This window comes from Endocarpon pusillum (genome assembly GCF_000464535.1).
Source record: "Endocarpon pusillum Z07020 unplaced genomic scaffold C691681, whole genome shotgun sequence".
NCBI lineage: Eukaryota > Fungi > Ascomycota > Eurotiomycetes > Verrucariales > Verrucariaceae > Endocarpon > Endocarpon pusillum.
The window spans coordinates 40,479-57,302 of NW_006913486.1; the positions used below are offsets into that span (position 1 = coordinate 40,479).

The window sequence follows — 16,824 nt, forward strand, 5'->3', positions numbered from 1 at the left end:
TGGCTGTTGCTCAGCTGTCACCTGGCCAAAGCCAAGCACTGATCGAACACCACCAATGACTGCACCAATCGACCCGCTGAGCAAGCTATAGCCGCCCGAAACAGTTGACCCAATAATCCCAGAGCCAGGAGGAGCGTAAGAGTCCACGAAACTTTTCACGGGAACCATCACTAGCGTACAGCTGCCAGTGATGTCCAAATCGTCCAAGGACTTCTCTTCCTCGGCGGCTTCAATTGTGCGAGTCGGCAGTGGCGTTAATATGATCTTCAGGTTGTAAGGTGTTTTCTGTTGCGCAGTCGAGTCTATCCAAGGGCGTACGTGAGTTGCAATAGTGGCGGTCTTTGGAAATGAAGAGCGGAGTGTGGACCCTTCAAAACTCCGGACTTGAATCCTGACCTCACCAGAGTTTAGCCGTCTGGCATTTGATACGGCAGGATTGTTTGCATCGTGGGATGTCAGATCTACAGCAGGTTGTCTTCGTAGCTCTTCCAGGCGTCTTCGCTCAGCGTGGTCATGCCTGATCTGTGCCTTAATGCGCTCCCGTTCCTCGCGTTGTTGCCTCTCTCTTTCTCGCTGCCTTGCCGCCCAGTCTTGCTGCGATATCGACTTCACTGGAGACTTTTTGGTATCGCCGGAGCTCTTTGTAGGTACCGTCAACTCAGTGATTCGCTGCGATCCAGAGTGCTGCCCTGATGCAACTTCGGTCTCCTCTTTGTCGTCGCCCGAGGGCCCTGATTCCTCTCGACAAGGACCTTCAGTCGATGCTGTACTGGGCATAGGTGGGGTCGGTACAGGGACGGATCGGTCAGGCGCTTCGGAAGTTGACGACCCTTCGGTAGCGTGTGGGGTAGCTTCATTGTCTATTTCAGAACCTGTAACGGCAGCAGTGGCAGAGCGTTCAGCGTCAATAACGCCTGCCTCAAGTGAAACTTGCTGTGGACCGAGGAGGGGTAACATGCGTGCCTTGAGCTGGTCCTTGGTCGATGGTAAGTACGGTATCATCCCTTTCATGGTGCCATTTCTGTCTTTATCAGCAGCGCCTGGGTCTCAAGCAAAGAAGTACTTGCTGTATTACGACCACAGTAGGTACGGCGACAAAGGGGCAGAACGAAGAGAGGAACCCGGCTTCTTGGGAGCCTGCAGTAATCCGCAAGGCCACAGCGTTTCGTCGGACTGCTTCGACAACCTATGTAGGAGGGTCAATACTTTGCAACCGAGCTTCTGGACATGAGGACGTGCCTGCTCATCCTTTGATATGATCTCTTCCCAACTCTTGCTGTTCTCCGTATGATCTATGTTGGTATTAGTCTTGGAGCTTTCTGGTGAATTTGCGACTAGACCATGAACGAAGCAAAGCACTGCTTTTGATTGCTGAACCGCCAGGGCGATACCACTCTGTAAATCTCCTTCATGAAACATCGCTGGGTTCTTAGAAGAGTCCTATCAGTCACATAACAAAAGTGTTGAAAATGTTCTCGAGTGTGGAGTGGCCCTCTATGCGTCCGCCAAGATTGAACCGTCCGCCGTAGCAAATAAATATTACAGTATTGTACTGAATGCTTGTGGAATACAGAGTTCAACTTGGAGTTTTATTTGCAGCTGCAGCCATTCGCGGTCATGCCCATGTAGCCTTCGGTTGGAATGGACAAGCAGAAGAGCCTCTCGCTATTAAGGACGAATCTACGACCAAAGACTCCACGTAACAATCCACGCTCTAGACCTCCATTCAAGTCAGTTCGCAATGCCCACAACCCAGCGGACGACCCGTCATTCGTGTCGGTCGTCGACAATCCAGCCCAGATAGTATCTACAAAGAAGAAGCACACTATCCTGGGGGTTCTGACCCTGTCACTTATCCCTTTCACTGCGTTTTGTCTTGGAACATGGCAGGTGCAGCGGCTCGACTGGAAGACCAAACTGATCGCAAAGTTCGAAGACCGACTCGTTCGGCCACCTCTCCCATTGCCCCCTCGGATAGACCCATCTGTCATTAGCGACTTCGACTACAGGCGAGTTTATGCGACTGGTAAATTTAGACACGACAGGGAAATGCTGATAGGTCCACGAATGCATGACGGCGTGGATGGATTCTTGGTTATTACGCCTCTGGAGAGGTCGGAAGGCGAAAGCACAATACTTGTCAACCGAGGTTGGGTAAGCCGGGAGAAGCGATTTCAACAGGATAGACAGGAGGGAGCATTGCCCAAAGGCGAAGTCACTGTAGCAGGATTACTCAGGGAGCCATGGAAGAAGAATTTCTTTACCCCGGTCAACAAGCCGGAGGATGGAAAATTCTACTTTCCAGATGTGGAGCAGATGGCCCAACTCGCGGACGCCGAGCCTGTATGGATTGAGGAAACGATGGGTTTGTAAGCAATATCTGGAGAGTTGACGTTGCTGATAATGTTAGCTCCTGACCTTCTGAGATCCTATGACCGAGAAGCCAAGGGAATTCCGATTGGCAGAGCTGCAGAAGTGAATCTGCGGAACAATCATACGCAGTATATTTTTACATGGTCAGTAAACCTCCCACATGCTCGGTATTCCGATTCCGAATGTCTACCAGACCTCATTAATCATATCTCATTAGGTATTCCCTTTCTGCAGCAACAGCTCTTATGATGTGGATGGTCCTGAAGAAGAAGCCTTCTGATGTCACACGAAGGGTCCGCCACAACACTCAATGGTGAAAAGCATCGCAGGTTTCCTCAAGCCTCATCCGGCAGGTCTAGATCCAAGAAAACCTCATCAGGAAGAAGTTCCTCAGCCAATTGTGCAAGACTCTGCCCTCGGCCAATCATTCTCTGTCGCCTCATAAGGGTCAAGACATCCGTGTCATCGATGCGCTTCCTCCTTTTCGCATGATTCGAATAAGCTTCGAGGTCCATGCCCACTTGCTCGAAGAACCACTCAGATGCCTGTTCAAGTGCCGTCAAGCTTTCTCGACTAATGACAGGCTTTTTCTTGCCTATCCTTGTCATTGAGTCGATGGCTACCCTCTTGATGAGGCTCGATGGCAGAGCTGGCACAGTGTGACCCTTCCTGGTCAGCTTCAACTTCTTCCGCCGAGGAGCACGCGTCGGCGCCGCCGCTTCGATTTCTGTCAGTTGTCGAGTGGTTTCAGGAGAATGTTGAGGCATTGGATCTGGGAACTGTCGGGAGGAATCTGCAGGTCCGGTCTCTTCCATTGACTTAGAGACTTCACCACCTTCAGGTTCTACCACTGGGATGAACCTATCACTCCTGGGCTCGTCTTGGTCAAAATCGAGTCTAAATGTGTTGTCATCATCTAAGAATCCCGGATCAGCTACGAAGAGTCCATCATCTACTGGTTCAGAAATCGATCTCCGAAGTCGTTGCAAATTTTCTGTTTCACTGCTGGACATATCAGCTAGCGGCATCAGTATATAATTGGCACTGTACGTACTTGTCCTCAAGCTCTATATCCTCCCCTGCGTCGGCATGCATGTCTGCATGATGACCATCAAGCATGAAAGACTTTTCCGTCTCCGGCTCTTTGCCGGATCTACTTCCTTCGAGACCAAACTCGCTCATCCTAATACTGCCGAAGCTGCTTCGTGGATATCTATCCCAGGCAGGCCCTTCGCTAACAGCTCTCCTGCCATACTCGATGCTCTGAGCTGTGAGGTCGCCTTCGCCATCTTCTTCTTCCGGAAATGGCAGAATCGAGAACCGGGAAGATCTCCGCGTTCTTTCCGATCGAATGCTGGTAGGTGCTCTAGGTTGTTGTGCTGCAAAATCAATTGACTTGAAAGTATAATCTTCTCCACCCGGTAGTTCGTGCTGTGTTGGCGCTATGCCAACATCTTCACCTTCGTCCACCTCCTCAATCGGTAATGTAAAATCTGGTCTTTCCAATCCTTGCTCGTTTTCTAGGTCTTCGTCGTCGGGTGATATGAATGGACTGTATACATTTTCCTTCTCCACCGGCGTAGACGGCTTTACCATAGGCGTCGAAGTCCTGCGGTTCGTCTGAGCTGCCGTAATCCTTGCGAGCTGACGGAGAATATGGCGTGCGGAGTCGGGTCTATTAACATTGGCACTTTTGCGCCGGCCTCCGCTCCTCTGCTGCAAAGCTCGAAGCGCGTGGGGAGTTGATGGAGCCCATCGAGGTGTGGCCGGTAGTTGCGGAAGTGGGCGAAGCGGCTGTTTCTTCTTGGTAGACATCGTCAATCTAAGTGAATGTAAAATGCATAGCAAACAAGATCTTCGTTTGTTGATAATGTGGCGACGCGTCGAAGCTTGATGCAGGTAGTCGCGCTAACAAAGCTTAATTTTGAGCCTCAAAAATTTCGAGGCTTGCTGACAGAAAGCATGAATTTGTCATGGTTCTTAAATTATACTGAAGATGGCAGCAGTACTCCGGCAGACATCTGAGAAGCCCAGGAGAAATGGAAGTAAGAGGAAACGGAGTCTCAACGACGAGAGAGGGGAAGACTCGTCAACAGCAAAGAAGACCGCCACAGAGCCAGCGAAGAGACATCCTGAAACCGATGGAGATGTTGACGAGTCGATTAGGCACATGGATCCTGGCCTCCTGGCAGACCACATTTCGAAGAAGATTAAACGGTCCTTTCGAGACTTAAGCGCTGTCGAGCTCGGGGACAAATATCTTTCCCAACGGATCTTTTCTGACACAACAAACTTTGACGCACCCCGGAGCTTGCAAAGTCTACCGTTATTTCTGGAGCATATCTCCAACAGCAAAGAAGACCTGTCGATTAGTGGCGAAGACCCTGGCAGTCCTCACACCATAGTTGTTGCTGCATCTGGTCTAAGAGCTGCAGACGTGACGAGGTCTAAAGCTTCTGGTGCTCATTGCCGCCCTAATGCTGATATCGTGACCAGGTCTCTACGCATATATCAGTCACCCGATTCTGCTGTTGCAAAGCTCTTTGCAAAACATATCAAAATGCCAGAGGCTGTTGATTATGTTAAGCGCACCAAGTATGTTCACTCACTCGGCCTTGCCCGTCTAATGCCTCTTAGGATTGGTATTGGCATAGGTACTCCACAGAGACTCCTTGACTTGCTTGAAAAGGATGTCTTGAAGACTAAAAAGCTGAAGAGGATCGTGATTGATGGTTCGCATCTCGATCAAAAGAAACGATCGGTCTTCGATATGAAAGAGCTACTTGATCCGCTTATAAAGCTGCTCTCGAGGCGACCCATCAAGGAAAGGCTTGATGCGGAGGGCAGACGATGTAGCGTTTACGTCTTTTAAACGAATCGCCTTCTGAACGCCAGCATCCATCATGTGCCCCTCACTGTGGATGATAGAGATGATCTGTGTAGGGCATGCTTCCAGGACATGTTTCCTGTAGATGTTGGTCACCCTTTCAATGAAAGAGTCACCATGTCAGAACTCTTTATTCTGGCCAGTACGGCTCCTGTGTGCTGTGTATCTGCTTCAGAATATCCTGCCTATCCCTTTCTATCATCCTCGCTATTTTCCCCATCCCTTCCGAACACTCTACATGTTCGAGGGGTATACCTTCTACGAATGCATTCGGGTCCTTGCCTGCCCAAATCTGATCTAAACGCTCTGGCTCATTCGAGCGAGCAATATGGTTTTGCCGCAGAAACCAGCGCAGACCGCCAACTGTTGGTGGAATCAGTCTCAACCTCTCTGGCGACCCATATCTTATGGACGTCTGAACAAACGACATCGCCAGTTCTGCCCAACCAAGAGCCTCGTCGGCATTTTTGCTTGCGGGAGGCTTACGAAATTCTATGGTGTAGTATTTCAAGATGCTTCGAAAGTTCCAGCTGTACCCCCTCAGCGTATACGGCTGTACCAGACTCGAGAAGGCGTGGAAGTCCGTGACACCATTGATCATGAGGATAGCCTCAGCCCGAGATCTACCCTTTGCTGCAAATTTTCGGGCATCGATCCACATGCTTCGGGCGAATTCGCACCGTCCTCTGCGAGCTTCTGGGACCAATGCCTCGAAAGCTGTGTCGAAGTGTATGCTGGCGGAGGCCACCCGCTTCACGTCCTCCAGAGAGTAACCTCCTTCCACTGAAATATGGACATGAGTTCCGCAGTTTTTGTTGTCTGTGATCTCATAGTGCTGCTGAAGGTATTTCCAAGTCGCCTGGACATGGCTCCGCCAAGGTGACCGCGGAAAGGCGACAAAGAGTGGTGTCAACATTTCAATGCCCCCTGTACAGATGTTAGCTATGCTTAGTGATTCTGTCAAGCGCATCACAAGTGAAGGTTACCCACAAGGCTCCCTGTGGGTTGACATAGAAGCATCAGTTGTCAGAACCCATTTATCAAAACGGGTTCTTTTGAGGAAGCTGAACACCTCGTTTCTCATCCTGGGGTGATGACCCCTAACGCTTATATTATGCTTACGTGCAATCGTGTCTGTAAATTCGCCTAACGTCGATCTCCGGTCCTCTGGGTCGAGGGCTTTCAGTAAAAATTCCACCTCGATGCCGATTCCGATCTTGCCAGCAGGTGAACGTGCATCATCACGAAGCTCTAGTTTATCAAAACCAGGGAGTAATACTTGACCGTTTATTGGTGGTGGAAAGAACTGGTCCCCAACGGCAGCTACCGAATCGTCCTGTGGGTTGCCCTTCGAAGATGCCGCACCGTCTCGGTCAACAATTCTTCCTATACCTGGAGGGATAGTCTGCCGAGGCCAGCTTGCATATTGTAGTAGTGAACTGGCCGATCTGGGTTTTGACCTTCCGCTCGGTATTGAGCCTTTGAAGTTAGTGGATGGCTGAATAACACGCTGCTCTTGACTGGGACCGGGCTGGAAAATTGGCGAAGAGCTTTCCCTGGATGTCGTTCTTCTTTCAGACCATGGACGCGTCGGGTATAGTTTTTTGGCGGCTGAGATGTCTGATGGGGGATGCAAGAGGCTTCTTCTTGGCCTAATGGCAGAGGGCGACATCTCGTCTGTAGCAGCAGAAGGATCGCTCGAAGAAGAATGCAGGTGATCTTCCCTCCCTGAAGCAGAGGAGCTGCCATTCTGCGATGTGTCACTAGCCGAATCACCGGAAGAAGCCTCGGTGTAGTCTTTCCTGCTGGCTGTGGCTAGACGGCCAGGCCTAGGTCCAGGCGAACCAGCCGCGCTGACCTGCTGGCGATTCTGTATGCTTGCACGCGCTCGACGGACGGTCTTGACCTCAATCGCGCTCGTCGAAGAGGCCGAGGCATTCTGTTCTGTGCTTGTTGGAGACACGGCAGCTCCATGGAGTGAACGGGAAGACTGTTGCGAAGCTTGCCTATCCTGACTACCCGTTCGTGGCGCCAAAGATGCTGAGGCAGAGTTAGAAGGATCTTCTGAGCTTCTATTTTGAGTAGAATATAATAACCTCAATCCCATATCAATAAATGTGGAGGTGTAGATTATGATCAACAGAAGGACATAAATTGCCAGATTGAAAACGAAAACAATACCAAATCTTGAAGGACAATAGTTCAAACATCTGGATTTACAGCACACACTGCCACAGACACGATTGGCTTCTGCACAAAATACCTACCTTGAGCTTGAGCATTGAGATCATTAGCAGACGTCGAGGGCACAACGCCGATGTTATGGTGGATCACTTTAGCGACATGTTTGATCTCGGTCGCACAAGTGGTGGTGTGATCCCAGATGCACTAAGCTTCTCCTGTGTGGCCATCTCAAGATCGAGAGCCGAAGTTATAAAATTACTAGTACCTGGATTGCTTTCGAGCTGGTAGCCAGAGCGTGTGGAACATGTGGGAAGGAGGTGCACCTGGACTTTAAAACGTGGAACTGTCTTGGGCATGAAACTCCAAAGGGGGTACTGTGCGTTGCATAATTGTTGCGAATTCCTTGGCGCTACCCTCGAATTGGTGGCGCTGCGAAGCCGATTATGATGAGGGTAGAGGATGGCCACTTACCACCTAATTATCGTAGTAGAAAGCCCAAAATCCCGCGGATAGTAAGCTAGATTATCTTGTGATCTTATTGCTAAACTTTCGAGATAAAAAACTATAACCAGTGTTGAATTATAAGAAGTATTTAAACGCAGGAGAGCTTTATCCACCAAATGGTCGTAAAATGCTGCATTTTACGACCATTTGGTGAATATAGCGTCTTTATGATGTAAATAAAGTGGAGGATAATAACGAGGATGATAGCAAGGAGGAGGATATCCTTCTCCTCATTATTATCCTTATCCTCCTCCTTGCTATCCTCCTTATTATCCTCCTTCTTACACATAATTTCCTTATTATAAACTCAACACTAAGGGCTAGCAATTGATATAGGGTAAGATACAAGCATCAGCAACAATTAGAAGCAGTTTTAAGCAATTCTACGTATTTTATAGCCCTAGAGAGCTATTCTTATATCTGACCGCAATTCCTCCCTGCGGTGCCAGTAATTAAAGGGTAGCGCCAAGGGATTCGCAACAATTATGCAACGGACAGTATAATATGTTGGCACCGCACCTGTGCCGCGATGTTGGATGTTGGTAGAACTTCTTGTGGGATGAACTTGCTGCGTGAAATCAGGACACTTTTTCCTCAGTCGTCAGAACTGGGCAATGTCTCCAATGTCTGCGTTGGGTATGAGGCATGATGGTTTGTTTTCCTGCAGCCAAGATCTGGCGAGACTCCAATATAGTATCAAGCCACATCGCACAGTTTTCTAAATGAGGAAGCATAATGTAACGTTGCAAATGAACTGGCAGGAAGTGCTCCGAGGTCGGCTCAACCATATGCAAAAAACATCTGGAAATGCTACGTCGTAGAATGAATTTATAGATGTTGATTTCTCAGGAGCTACATGACCAAGTACTCTTTGCGGCTATTGTTGGTCTGCCACATCACTGAGTTTCCTCAGGCTCGTCTCCCCAACCACCAGCCATGGGTTATCTACTGGATTCTTTCTTATCACTATTCACCTTACGATGGATTCAAAGCCCTTCTTTCGTTCCCCTTCCACCTACCATCAATCGCACCTTCATAAAAACACCATCCGGCGATATCGAACTCTTGGTCTCTGCTCCGAGCTTAGAGCCAGGCTCCCCTGCCAGTGTTAGAAATCCTCCGGTCCTTTTTGTACATGGTGGCTTCGGACATGCTTCTGTGTGGCTACCATGGATGACTTATCTACATCACAAGCAGTACAGCGGCACCACCTATGCTGTAAGCATTCGGGGCCATGGTGCTTCATGGACTCCAGGATTCTGGCGAATGTATGCACTTACCACCAAAGATACCCTAGCGACAGATGTAGTTGCCGCTATTGAGGAGATTGAGAGGAGAGAAGCAGGGAAAAGAGTTGTCCTTGTCGGGCACAGCAGCGGGGGAGGACTGAGCCAACTGATCCTCAGTAAAGGTCTAGCAAAGGCTCAGGGACTCGCGCTTGTGGCGGCGATACCGAATTTTGGATCGTAGGTGTCCCCGAAAGAATGCTAGACCAATCTGACGAGTGTAGACGAGGTGTGTACTGGAACTGGTTCAAATTGGACCCTTGGTTCATGATCAGAAGCCTATTCCATCTGCAGCACCCAAGGTCGCCATTATCTTCAGACACATTAGTGCACAACGCGTTCTTCAGTCAAGCATTTCCACAGGACAAAGTTCGAGAATTCAGTCGACAAATGCCAGCGTATGAAAGTATGGCATGGCCGATTGGTATGATGAAGCGCTTCACGGATGTGCCGAGTATACTCGCGAATATTCAAGGGTGGGGCACATCACCTTCACGGGTTATGGTGATGGCTGCAGAAGGAGATAAGCTGGTAAGTGTCAAGTTGATGATGGACACGGCGTGCGAGTACAGAGAAGGTGTCGAAGGGCTGAGTATCCGGAAAAAGATAGAACATGTCGAGCTTCCTCAAACTGAATCTCGAATCAGCGAGAACGTGAAGCAAGACGTGAAGTCTGGTGTCACCACGGTGGTTGTCAAGGGCGCTGGACACCATGTACAGAACGATGTCCAAGCGGATGAAGCTGCGGAAGCTTTGAAGAGGTTCTTAGATCAACTTTGATGTCTACAATGAGAATCGGGGTGGAGTTATCGGCGCTGTGGGTGACTGGCCTCGGATGGCTGCTTACGTTGCAGAAGTGACTTGTGTGAGCGTTTATATAGAACAGTTGGCCGTTCAAGTTGTGTGGGATCTGGACCGTAGCTTGTCTGGTGTGGTGTCGCACTCCTTGCCTTCGCAGTCTCATCTTACCTCTCCCCAGGTGGTGCTGCCAAGGATTCTGGCGTCTACACGAATTTTGAAACGTGTGTGAGGATTGATAGATGGTTCCCAACTTGGAAGGGGGCCGCAACAGATGCTACCCTTCAGAGCCTGCCACTTCTCCCGCACGATCTGAGGTGTCCTCGTGCTGAGCTACTCATGAGCCACTCAAGAGCTAGTGATTGATATACCCATTGCTGCGTGCTGACGCCGCCTTTCCCCTTTTCGATTCCGACTGGCATCCTCAACACCAAGGCTGTTCTCACATCTTCCTAACAGGGCGGCCGTATCTTCGTTGCTACCTCTGAACACACGCGCCCACCCCGTACAGCCGAAACCGGGTACTCAGCCTGAAGCAATTGGATACCATCCTACGTTTCCACCGTCCGAACCGTTCTCAGCCCCTATCTTCGCATACATTGAACAATCTCCCTTCTCTCGCTACAACCTTGCACTCACTGTTCCTCCCCAAGAACATATATCGTCTGCGAAACGCAATTTTATACATCTTGCAAGAGCACAGGTCTAAATGGCATCTGAGCCGACAAAATCATTGAAGGTTGGCGGAAACTCGATTTACTCATGGGAGAGGACTGATAGATGTCGGCTTTTAGTGCGTGGTGACTGGGGACGGCGCTGTTGGGAAGGTTAGTGAGAGCGACATGATGAGATCAAGATCTGTTTCTTACAGTGACCTAGACGTGCCTTCTTATTTCCTACGTTACGAATGCATTTCCCGGCGAGTATATACCAACGGTGTACGAGCAGATACAATACCCCCCTTCGACTTTGTCTGACGATCTCGCAGCTTCGATAATTACTCCGCCAGTGTGATGGTGGACAATAAGCCAATTTCATTGGGACTCTGGGACACAGCTGGACAAGAAGACTATGACCGCTTGCGACCCCTCTCGTATCCCCAAACCGACGTCTTTTTAATCTGCTTCTCTGTGGTATCGCCTCCAAGTTTCGACAACGTAAAAGCAAAGGCACGTGGAGCTCCCAACACCGCAAGCAGCCTACTAACGATCTCCTTTAGTGGTGGCCCGAAATTGAACATCATGCCCCAGGCGTGCCTATAATCCTTGTCGGAACCAAAATTGATCTGAAGCAGGACCCTGCCATCGCCGCCAATTTGCGTGCGAAACACATGGAATTCATCGAATTTGACAAGGGGCTTCAGTGTGCAAAAGAGATTGGAGCGTACAAATATGTGGAGTGCTCGGCCCTAACACAACGAAACCTTAAAAGTGTGTTTGATCATGCTATCAAGTAAGTTCAAATGCCGAGAACAGGCCGGCTTCTTCGGTTGACCCGACTACAGGGCGGTATTGAACCCGCAGCCGAAGACCAAGGAGAAGAACAAAATGAAATGTGTAATCCTGTGAGGAAATATCTCAAGAGGAGGTTCATCGTCGTGGGATAGAATGTCGAGCTCGCTGCTCATTTGCAGGCATTTGCGCACAATATTGGTGTTCGGCGATGCTAAAATGGAGCGGCAACTCTTTCGTCGACCATTTCATCGTTTTTGATCTGCAGCATTACATGTGGGGACCATTTTTGAGCAATTTTACATCGAGTCAGGCGTTCAGAAGCGTTATTAGGATCTGCCTTACATAGAAGCATCGGAATGCTTATTTGAAAGCTGAACTATGCTTGCATCCTCTTTCGCCGACTAGGATGTATGTTTTCGTCGGGTTGATCTCCACTGATCACTTGTACCGCGTTGGCTCCTGTCATTTCATCATCTTTCCTCTTTTTCTTCCTGTTTGCGGCAGCCTCTTCTTTCTCCCTGTGAACCCGCGCCCTTTCCCTCTCACCCTCAAGCTTCTCATTTTTATCTCTTATCCTCTCCTTCCGCGCTACGCTCTTTCCGCCCCCACCACCAGCTGTGAGCTCGACGTTGATCTTTCGAGCCTGACGTTTCTTTCTCTTCCCACCCTCTGAAAGAACTTCGTCAACACCCGCATCGAATAAAGAATGATGAAACAGCTTTAAGCATGTCTTCATCTTGTCGTAGCCCTCAAACTCGAGGAACGCGAAGCCACGGCTTCGGCCGGTCTCCTTGTTGGTCGAGTGCCGCACGGTAAAAGGTTGCAGCTTGGAGAAGTGAGACTGGATGGCGGCAGTAGTGGCGGTGTAGGGCAGGTTGCCGATGAAGACTATGAATCGCTGTTTCGAGTCTGGTTTAGGTTGGTTATCAGCGTGAATTTCTGAAGCTTTTTGTGCTTCGCTTTCTCCTTGCTTCCGGTGGTCTGTGGTGGGGGCGGCCGGCTCAACAGCCGCAGCTTCCTTCATGCCAAACTCCATATCTACTGGATATGTCTTCCTCTTCTTCTTGGACCGCAGTTCAGATTTTGCCTGCCGTAACGCAGCTTTGTCCTTGTGCTCGCTCGGTAAAGTGGGTTGTCCCGTTGGCTCATCCATCGCAACTTTCATAAGGGTTGGATCTACTGGGGAACGTTCGTTCTGTTCAGATGTCGCTGCATTCTGCTTCCAGTGATTCTCCTTCAGCAGCTTGAGACCAGCTTCAGATTCATCATCTACCACAGTTTTCTGTAGCACGATCCCAACATCCGAGTTTTGTTGGAAATTCTCACCCGGGGAGTCTCTTGATAAGAAGTGAGATTTTCTATGAGGACGAATGGACACGCTCTGGTCAATCTCGGTAAATTTTCGCTTTTCGGACTTCGCATCTGTGGCTCGCGACATTGCCCGAAACGAAAGCACGGTCTCAATCGAAAGCTTCCGCTGATCGCTTCAATCGGAGATAGAGCTGTGCACGTATCAGATCAGAAAGCCTGGTCGTTCAACCTGCGCTGTGAAGACAACCTGTGGTACTTTTTGTGGTTTCATCTCCAAAAATTGCACCACTACTAACGAAGTACATAGTAACTAGTTACTAAGTAGTTAGTATAGTAGTACTAGTAACAGTACTCCGTACAAGGGGAGGGATAAGTATTGCTAGGCTGCTGCTAGTGACGGTTAGTTATCGTTACTCTATCATAGTGTTGTGATTCGGTACGTAGTATTGCAAAGCTTGACTTGAGCACACCTATTTAAATGGGCTTAAATCTACTATTAATTAAGTCTTGGATTGGCTGTCTTGTTCCAAAGACATTTTCAAGCAAAAATACCAGCACTAAATTAGTTTCAAATTTTCCTCTCTGCAACATGGCCTTCGATTGCCCCCACCAAATTTGTATAGGGGATTCCATGGACTTGTTCATTGTGCAATATCTGTACATAAAGACTTGGTGTTCGTGGTATAATGCTCTATCACTCTACGACCCAACCCGCCTCTATCAAGTCATAAGCCCAATGAAGACATAGTAAGTATTTACACTCACGCTTAACCAAAAGTTCTTGTGTTCTTCTATTGTGACTTCCTGCCTCCTCTACCTCAACAGATAGTTACTCCATTCTTATACACTGCCCTTTGTGATTAACCTGCAAGCTTGAAGGTCTCCCACAAATAAGGTTTTGGAAGCATACGTCAAGCGTTTTTATTATCGCTATCCTCTTCTTTTGCGCCGCCTTGGACGTTAGTTATCAGCCAGCCTTGAGTTAAGCCTGTCCTTTGTGGCCAATAGTGCAAGTCGGGGCAACAAGACTCAACGTTTTACTGCCCTCTAACGTTGCTCAGCAACATGCCGCTAGGGTTCAGGTTCATGTTCTACATCGCCACCAAAGTTGTTTGATTACGGCGTGCAAGTTGAGGAAAAAAGGTTGAAACCTAATGGACAAGCTTTCCAAGCCGACGTCCAAATGCAGATCTTGCTCGCAACCCCAGCTGCATCTTCCTCTTTGCCTTCTCCTAATAGTGCCCATACGTAGTTTATCTCTCACCACTCCCACTTTCCCTTTCCCCTTTTTAAATACTACCAACTCTCACCTCATGCCTAATTCTGGTATCCATTCTTCGGCGGGTTAAAATCCTTGTTACAATATTTCTGCGTCCAAAGCTCAGGAGCAGCACCGGCAGGCGCAGGCACATCGTCTCTAGCCGGGTCATTATCGACAGCAACTTTCAATCGGCGTGCATCGAAGATTGGTTTAAAGCCTTGAGCAAAGTCTTCGGTGCCGTGTTCGCCTTTTGGGTTCGCGTCACTGGGGGAGAGAAAGAGGTTAGTGAAATGATGAGAAAGGGGTGGAGAGGGAGGGGAGAGAGAGCTAGGAAGAAGAGTGCATCAAGGATGGGAAAGTAGATGGTGGAAAGAATTCACTCTAGTAACCATCTATTTGCAAGGCACCAAGATGCATGATGTCGGGCAGGAGAGTGTGTCCTGTGTCACTATGTCAATGACCAGCGTACACAGAGCTCTCTTTGGATGAATCACATACCAGCTGTCGGAAATAAGGTGTAATCTTTCTGGTCACACTATGCCTTCAGTTTGTAATCTACTCTCAGACACAGCTGGAGAAATGCATGAGGATAAGGCAAGCTGGGAGACAACGACGGGAAATACTAAGATTACGCTTATCGACCCATCCCAATTTTTGTCATTATGTACTGATTGAGTTTTGAAAGTTCCCAGATCCACCTATAGCTTTGATTAGGGTCCCATTCTTCCTCAAATGTCGCCAGCCATGCCCGATACGCGGAGACCGGAAACACCGAACCCCAAAGTATTACAGTCAGAGCGGGCACCAGCAGAGCGATAAAACACAACGCAATAACACTTGTATCCAAGCTGGACATCCCGCCGCGCTGAGCTTCATCAATGACAAACAGGAGTATAGAGATGAACATAAACATGCCATTGAAGGGCCATGGAATTAAAGGGTAGATGTAGAAGACTAAGGAGACTAAAGAAAGGACACCTAGCGCTGTGATACCCATTCTGAAATCCTGGACAGCAATCACGATGCGCATCGCAAGTACCAAGAGATTGATAAGAGTTAGAAGAGGAGCTACTAGAATTAGCATTCCCCCGAATTTCGTGGGACTGACTTGCAAGGGGCGGCGGGGAAATCTGCCGTTCCAGGTCGACGCGTCTTGCCAGGTGTTAGTAGGGTGGTCAATTTCCAATCGGAAGGGAAATTTAAAATCAAGGAAGCTTGTGCGCTTACCGTGTTCGATGATTATACACCAAGAGTCAATCAGCTTTCCTGCTACGGTCTCGACATTGTCGTCCGAAGCAGGCGGGTTTGTATCCAAATACACCCTGACAGGACAGTCATAAATCGTTGGAGTCGAACAACATCAGCTATTCGATCAGCCTCCGTTAACAGGGATTTGGGCTTAGCATCGCCGGTTTGGCCGCTATCTTCATTCACAGTCGTGTCAATTTGTTCCCCATGTGAGTTCGACGATGCGTTAAGATCAGGGCATTCTGCGGGTACGCGTAGGCAGGCGCCTTTTCCGCAAGAGTTGGTTTCGGGGGTCTCAAATAGAAAGAATGCTCCTTCAAAATGACTCGGCTCGAACGTATCACCAGATGCCTTGAGAAACTTTATGCGATATCGAGAATTAGTTTGTACATTGACAGCCAACTCGTCCACGTTTCCTGTAGGAGTTTGGACGAAGCACAACTGTGTCTTGTGTTCCGCTTTATCAGCAGCATGTGAATTTACGGAGAAGCCGTCCTCATTGACCTCCAATGCTGGTTCAGCGGATATGGTAGTTTCAGATGGCGCTAAAGGTATCCAACGATTCTTGTGAGGTTCATCTGCTCGAACCCAAGGCCCGGCGTTATAGAGCAAAGATAGCGCTATCCCTCCCAAACTCCAAAGTATCGCTCTCATTGCGTTCCCTTCAAGGCTCTTGTCAGCTTCTGTGGTGCCCTTTCGAGGCTCCTGTGATAGAAATCTGGTACGCATTAAAATCTAATAGATTTGCTAGAATAGCTGACAAGCCTTCATTTTTGGTTGTGGACCTGAGAACGAGCGCATTCCATATAGCTGAAAGCTGCTCAACTGATGACGTAGAACTTGCTTGTCCTAGCATGTCCCGACCATACGCACTTGTCCAAGACGACCGTAGTGCGTCGAGGCAGCCTTGTCGCAAGCTTGCCGTGATGTGGCTTTGCAATAATTTGAGAAGATATTTCTGGTGCGTTGGTGGGGGCTCGGGCTGGCGACTGAGACTTGAATTCCCTGGGCGCAACGTTCTGTATAATCTGCCGATGCAGGTGTGCCACTCCATTTTCAATCGCCTTATATATCTTTGTTCAACATCGATCTCCGGAGGCAGCCTACGAAAGTCGTAAATCTGGTACCATTTGTGCCTTGGCTGCAAAGCGCCATCGGCGTACTGAAAATGACAAGATGCTGACAGTGCGCCCTCTTGGAGTGTCCTAGTTATGTTAGACTCGGTTTTAGTGAAATAGTATGCGAAATTGCGGATTTACCATGCCCTACTCATCCAAAGCGCAGCTTGTCATGTAACCGAGCATCTCAGAGTGTTGAGTAGCGCCTATTTGCACTCTCTGCAGCTCGGCGTCCAAAACCAGCACTCGTGATGCGCCAGCATAGATAGCGGCCATCTGGTTGATTGCTTTCATGGTCAGATTCACCCCCTCCCCATCAGTCTTATCGCCCTATTTATTCTCAGTCAAGGGTGTCCATCCAGAACAACGGGCTTCAGTCTTTGCTGTTATGTAGATGATG

The 16,824-nt window shown here is 48.9% G+C and overlaps 9 protein-coding genes across 9 annotated transcripts in view; 4 read left to right on the top strand and 5 right to left on the bottom strand.

Annotated features, from left to right (window-relative positions):
* Positions 1–1,011, bottom strand: part of EPUS_07996 (uncharacterized protein) — a gene marked incomplete at both ends in the record, with an annotated part of 1,182 nt that extends 171 nt beyond the window's left edge. The window contains one exon of the mRNA XM_007787662.1: positions 1–1,011. This exon is cut by the window's left edge and continues 171 nt beyond it. Within this exon, the coding sequence (XP_007785852.1) occupies positions 1–1,011 (1,011 nt within the window).
* A 630-nt stretch (positions 1,012–1,641) lies between these two features.
* Positions 1,642–2,622, top strand: EPUS_07997 (uncharacterized protein; the record flags this gene model as incomplete). Its single annotated transcript, XM_007787663.1, has 2 exons — positions 1,642–2,365; positions 2,411–2,622. The coding sequence occupies 2 exons, from the start codon at positions 1,642–1,644 to the stop codon at positions 2,620–2,622; spliced, it is 936 nt and encodes a 311-aa protein (XP_007785853.1).
* Positions 2,623–2,708: 86 nt separating this feature from the next.
* On the bottom strand, positions 2,709–4,188 carry EPUS_07998 (uncharacterized protein; the record flags this gene model as incomplete). The annotated part of the gene is made up of 2 exons (XM_007787664.1): positions 2,709–3,375; positions 3,428–4,188. 2 exons carry the CDS (start codon positions 4,186–4,188, stop codon positions 2,709–2,711), a joined length of 1,428 nt encoding a protein of 475 aa, XP_007785854.1.
* Positions 4,189–4,369: 181 nt separating this feature from the next.
* On the top strand, positions 4,370–5,245 carry EPUS_07999 (uncharacterized protein; the record flags this gene model as incomplete). Its single annotated transcript, XM_007787665.1, has 1 exon — positions 4,370–5,245. One exon carries the CDS (start codon positions 4,370–4,372, stop codon positions 5,243–5,245), a length of 876 nt encoding a protein of 291 aa, XP_007785855.1.
* Positions 5,246–5,390: 145 nt separating this feature from the next.
* EPUS_08000 (uncharacterized protein) lies at positions 5,391–7,367 on the bottom strand (the record flags this gene model as incomplete). The annotated part of the gene is made up of 2 exons (XM_007787666.1): positions 5,391–6,187; positions 6,383–7,367. The coding sequence occupies 2 exons, from the start codon at positions 7,365–7,367 to the stop codon at positions 5,391–5,393; spliced, it is 1,782 nt and encodes a 593-aa protein (XP_007785856.1).
* A 1,517-nt stretch (positions 7,368–8,884) lies between these two features.
* On the top strand, positions 8,885–10,014 carry EPUS_08001 (uncharacterized protein; the record flags this gene model as incomplete). The annotated part of the gene is made up of 2 exons (XM_007787667.1): positions 8,885–9,414; positions 9,459–10,014. 2 exons carry the CDS (start codon positions 8,885–8,887, stop codon positions 10,012–10,014), a joined length of 1,086 nt encoding a protein of 361 aa, XP_007785857.1.
* A 727-nt stretch (positions 10,015–10,741) lies between these two features.
* Positions 10,742–11,600, top strand: EPUS_08002 (Ras-related C3 botulinum toxin substrate 1; the record flags this gene model as incomplete). Its single annotated transcript, XM_007787668.1, has 6 exons — positions 10,742–10,771; positions 10,827–10,859; positions 10,912–10,970; positions 11,021–11,189; positions 11,252–11,484; positions 11,537–11,600. The coding sequence occupies 6 exons, from the start codon at positions 10,742–10,744 to the stop codon at positions 11,598–11,600; spliced, it is 588 nt and encodes a 195-aa protein (XP_007785858.1).
* A 262-nt stretch (positions 11,601–11,862) lies between these two features.
* EPUS_08003 (uncharacterized protein) lies at positions 11,863–12,924 on the bottom strand (the record flags this gene model as incomplete). The annotated part of the gene is made up of 1 exon (XM_007787669.1): positions 11,863–12,924. One exon carries the CDS (start codon positions 12,922–12,924, stop codon positions 11,863–11,865), a length of 1,062 nt encoding a protein of 353 aa, XP_007785859.1.
* A 1,190-nt stretch (positions 12,925–14,114) lies between these two features.
* On the bottom strand, positions 14,115–15,055 carry EPUS_08004 (uncharacterized protein; the record flags this gene model as incomplete). Its single annotated transcript, XM_007787670.1, has 2 exons — positions 14,115–14,322; positions 14,727–15,055. 2 exons carry the CDS (start codon positions 15,053–15,055, stop codon positions 14,115–14,117), a joined length of 537 nt encoding a protein of 178 aa, XP_007785860.1.
* Positions 15,056–16,824: the final 1,769 nt, after the last annotated feature.